The sequence below is a fragment of the Oxyura jamaicensis genome, chromosome 1, assembly GCF_011077185.1.
Source record: "Oxyura jamaicensis isolate SHBP4307 breed ruddy duck chromosome 1, BPBGC_Ojam_1.0, whole genome shotgun sequence".
NCBI classification, from domain to species: domain Eukaryota; kingdom Metazoa; phylum Chordata; class Aves; order Anseriformes; family Anatidae; genus Oxyura; species Oxyura jamaicensis.
Genome location: NC_048893.1, coordinates 204,213,260 through 204,218,124, shown reverse-complemented (window position 1 = coordinate 204,218,124; position 4,865 = coordinate 204,213,260). Strand labels below are relative to the sequence as shown.

At 48.6% G+C, this 4,865-nt stretch overlaps 1 protein-coding gene across 1 annotated transcript; it reads right to left on the bottom strand.

Annotated features, from left to right (window-relative positions):
- Positions 1-3,194: 3,194 nt before the first annotated feature.
- LOC118169606 (olfactory receptor 52R1-like) lies at positions 3,195-4,142 on the bottom strand. Its single transcript, XM_035331002.1, has one exon. The coding sequence runs from the start codon at positions 4,140-4,142 to the stop codon at positions 3,195-3,197; it is 948 nt and encodes a 315-aa protein (XP_035186893.1).
- Between the last annotated feature and the right edge of the window lie 723 nt (positions 4,143-4,865).

The following is a 4,865-nucleotide window of genomic DNA, read 5'->3' as shown; positions in this document are numbered from 1 at the left end:
TCTTTTTCTTTTTCTTTTTCCTTTTCCTTTCCTTTCTATTCATTTTCTTTTCTTTTCTTTTCTTTTCTTTTCTTTTCTTTTCTTTTCTTTTCTTTTCTTTTCTTTTCTTTTCTTTTCTTTTCTTTTCTTTTCTTTTCTTTTCTTTTCTTTTCTTTCCTTTCCTTTCCTTTCCTTTCCTTTCCTTTCCTTTCCTTTCCTTTCCTTTCCTTTCCTTTCCTTTCCTTTCCTTTCCTTTCCTTTCCTTTCCTTTCCTCCATGAACAGATACATAGATTTGGTGATCCTTCCCTTCCCTAAGGGTAAATTTGGCAGCAAAGACTCGATGTGCGTGCCTTTGCACCAGACAGTGCTGCAGGGTTTGGCAGGATCCAGGCAACAGGCGTTCACCAGCTGTGCACATCTGCTAGCCTGAGAACAAAAGGTTTTGGACAGAGATGTTCTCACATGTAGAAGTGCAAATGCTATTTTCTGGTATAAATGAAGTAAACAATAACCAAACCACAAGCCTGTAGCCCTGTGGTGCACAGCAAACATTTCTGGGCGCTGGGAAAAGAAGATTTCAGTCCCACATGCCCACCTTGCCAAGCTGTAACACAGGCAGGGATTGTTCTTTCCTACAGGTCACTTTTCCCTCGCCTGGGCACAGGTGCCTGCAGTGCAGCTCTCAGCATCTCAGCTGGTTGTCTGCACCCCACAGCCCCCGGGGGGACAGGCACTGCCAGAAGGCTGTTCACCTTACCCCGAGGTCTGCCCCAGTAACCACGAACGGTGCTTACTGCCCCCAGCAAGGAAAGGGTCTGGGGGTAAACAGTTCTTCATTGCATGTGCATCCTCCCACTGAAGGTAATGTTCACTATAACACATACTACAGCAGCACTAACAATGTTATGAGAAATTATCTAACAGATGACAGAGGAAAAGCAGCCCAAAAAAGGAGGTAACTTTTGCCTTAAATATGGAGCAATCCCTGAATGTGACCTGTCTGAGCATCTTGCCTCCAGGCTTCCAGTGAATGTGTATTTATATTGCTGCTTCCCCAAATCCCATGGGACTCTCACAGACTCACTGGGCACATCTGTTTTTTTTTGTTTGTTTGTTTGATTGTTTGATTTTCTGATCCACTGTCTCAAAGGAAATGATGCAAACATGCTGGTAACAGAGAAAACCAGTGTCAGGTCAGAGGCTACCGCGGAACTGCCTTGGGCTAACACCAGCAGCTAAACAGGACTAGAAACTAGGTATGCAATTAAAGCAGGACATGAATGTGGTGTTCAAGAGACAGGAGGAAATTTTCCTGGAATCCCCTTGGTGGGAGTAGGGAAATGTGAAAACAAGAGAAGAGAATGAAAGTGGGAAAACCTCCCTCTCTGGGCACCATCGACAGGCGATCAGCCTCCTGAAAGCACCGAGCTGCCAACCCACATGTTCAGGTTGGGCCTTCTTCAGTAGTGGGACCATTTTTCACCTTTGTGTTTCGAAGCACCACCCCAAAGCCATGCTGTCCCATGAAAGTGTGCTTGGGTACCTATTTTGTACAGACCCCCACACCTCTCCCACCACCCTCTCAGCCAGCGCTGGCCGCAGGGCACTCCTGTCCCCTCTCACCCCAGTGACCACCCCGTCCCTACTGCACAGTGATCCAGATTTCTCTGCCAGCTCTATTTACTTACAGAGAAGGAATCCTAGCGTCATAGCCTAGGCTGTGGGTGCTATCTGATATTACGTGATGGTGACGGCTTGTATGCACACATCTCATAGGCTGCAGGAGCTAGATAAGTCGGCCAGCCACCTTTACACGCATCTGGTCAACAAAGGTCCCCTGCTGTCATTTTACCTCTCCCACTGCCGCCAGAGGACACAGTGCAGTGACCTAGATGGACATTGATCTGAGATGGGGGCATGAACATGAAAATAATCACATTTTTGTGTGTGTCCTGCAGAAAAATGGGGGTTCTGCCTCACCAGGGTGGTTGCGGGTGGGGATCAATCCACCAGAAATGGCACAGCCCAGCTTCATCACGAGTGCTCTGAGACTGGCTTGTAGACAAACTGCAGTTGTGTCTCTGCTCCACTGCCTGTTGCCTCTGGTCTGTGAACCACTGCTTCTGCTTTGTTGGAAGGAAAAGAATGAACTGAGTTGTAATTTAAGTATTTTACTGAAATGGAGTTGACAATATTTCTTTCCCATCTTGTCTGCAGCCTCACATCTACTTTGCCTCATCATAAATGTGTTTTCCTTTCCTAGGACCCCTCCTCCTGCCTCTCCACGGGTACCAGCTCACAGAGAGATACCGGGGACCATGGCAGGGGGCAGCCACGGCAGTCAGGACTGCTGAGGATGGTAGAGAGCCCCAAGAAATGCCAGGCCAGGTCAGGGATCTCCGTTCCATCCGTTAGTGCTGTTCAGTTTGCACTCAACAAAGACCAAATGTCTGTAACGTGACTCAAACTTAGGTTTCCTTCTGACCTTCTCTGCATTCTGCTTTGTACCTTCTCATCTGTACGGCAGTGATTTTGTAAAGCATGCTGACCTGCTTACTGGGGTGCTTTGACCTGGAATTGTGCAATGCCGTTAGCAATGACTTCCCTGTGAAAAGTCACTCCAAATAATTGCATCAGTGAGGAATTCTGATATTTTAAAAAGGGTTTATGTTTACACAGGACCTTTGGAATTTGCTAGTATAGCATTACTTTCATTTTTTCCTTGTCTAAAAATAAATAAATAAATAAATTCTACCCATTTCCTTCTGCAAGGACAGTCGTCATTCCCATCTGAGCACATTCCCATCACATAGTCCAGGGAATACCCTTCATATGGCAAGACCTGCTGCAGGCAGGTTTTTTGGTGGTACTCAGGCTAGCAGTCAGACTGGAAGTATTTTAATTGTGAGAAGACTTTTTTCCTTAACAGTGAAAGTTTTAACAGCAAGGAGTCTGACTTCTGGAAGGGGTGAACTCCCCATCTCCCAGCAGGGTAAAAGCCAGGCTGGACGCCTTTATGCCGAGGTTCATTGCACAGTGAGTGAAACCTCCTGCAGAACGTCAATGGAAGTGATAACCTGGTGATTTCTTCCAGAAGGCACTCTGTCATTGAGGGAGGGTTTCTTTGTGAACGAAGAGTCACAATATTAACTTGCTAAATTTACCAGGGTCATCAGTAAATTATGAGCGCAGCTTCCAGCCCACAGATACAGGTCAGACTCCCTTCTGCTGGAAGAGGAGGACCATCTTGTCACAGAGCCGCTTGGTTCGCACACCGTAGATGATGGGGTTTAACATGGGGGGCACCAGCAGGTAGAGGTTGGCCACCATTATATGGACATGGGGAGGGATGCTCTGCCCAAACCGGTGGGTGAGGAATGTGAAGAGGGCAGGGACATAAAATGCAAGGATGACACAGGCATGGGATGCACAAGTGCTAAAGGCCTTGAGCTGTGTGTCCGTGGATGACAGTCGCATTACCACCCGCAGGATCATTGTGTAGGACACAAAGATCAGGGCTATATCAAATCCTGTCACTACAAAAGCCACAAAGAGGCCATAAACCACATTGACTCTGGTGTCCCCGCACGCCAGCTTCACCACGGCCATATGCTCGCAGTAGGAATGGGAGATAACGTGATGCTGGCAGAAGGACATCCTGTGGAGCAGGAAGCAGAAGGGACTCACCAGAAGGACCCCACGCACCAGCACCAGGATCCCAAGGGCCACCACCACCGGCACGGAGAGGATGCTGGAGTGCCGCAGGGGGTAGCAAATGGCAAAGTAGCGATCCAAGGCCATGGCCATGAACACGCCTGACTCCACCGACGAGAAGGTGTGGATGAAGAACAACTGAGCAAGACAGGAGAGAAACCCAATCTCCCTGGAGCCAAGCCAGAAGATGCCAAGCATTTTGGGAAGCGTGGATGTAGAGAGGACCAGGTCAGTGAAGGCCAGCATGGCCAGGAAGAGGTACATGGGCTCATGCAGGCTTGGCTCTGTCTTTATAATGATGAGAAGGGTGATGTTCCCCAGCACAGCAATGGTATACATGATGCAGAAGGGGAAGGCAATCCAGAACTGCTCCTTCTCCAGCCCAGGAATGCCAGCCAGGAGGAAAGTAGGAGGATGGGAGGGGGTGGTAAAATTCAGGGATGACATGAAACCCCTCTTGTCTCTTGCCTACACTGGCGGTTCTTACATCCTGTAAAAAAAAGCATCAGACACCCTCAAGCTGATCTGGTCGGTACAAAATACAGACGGCAGTGGGATACGGTCTAGGAGCACCAGAGAGCCAGCCCTATGACAGCTGCTTGCACTGGCTCAGGAGAGCAATTTGAAGCAAGTACCCGGCCAGTTTCCACGTAAATTCTCTGTCCCACTTCATGGAGTGGGCTTGGGGGTTCTTCCTGGATCAAACTGAGCTGGAAGAGGGCTCACCTGATACTCCCCCATCTCCAAAGGCTGCCCAGACCAGGGGACCTGATAAAAGCTAGTTTCAAGCAAACCTTGAAATATGCTCAGTGGAAATATGAAGTTTTTATTAGCACCAGCCCTACGTCTCTACAGAAACTTTGTTTTGCAGCACCCTGCCTGCTTGTGTAAGCAGAGGCACTGGGTGCTTGCCATGGGTGAGACAGCTGATTTCAGATAAACCCTGAGCCAGTGCCACAGTAAATTCACAGTAGGTGAATCCCCCTACAGGTGCAGTGCTCCAGCAATGTCTATTCCTCTCCTGCAAAGGCTGCAGCTCACTCAGCCCCTGCATGTTGCTCAGTTCATGGGCTTTTCCTAATACCTGGGGAAAAGGATCCCTTGAAAAGCCCTGGCAGCACAGATGAGGCCAATGTTTTGATGTGGTAACACTCCAGAAATCTTCCTGGG

Bases quoted from the DNA above. Each gene is read 5' to 3' on its own strand.
- LOC118169606 (XM_035331002.1), bottom strand. From the start codon at position 4,142: ATGTCATCCCTGAATTTTACCACCCCCTCCCATCCTCCTACTTTCCTC.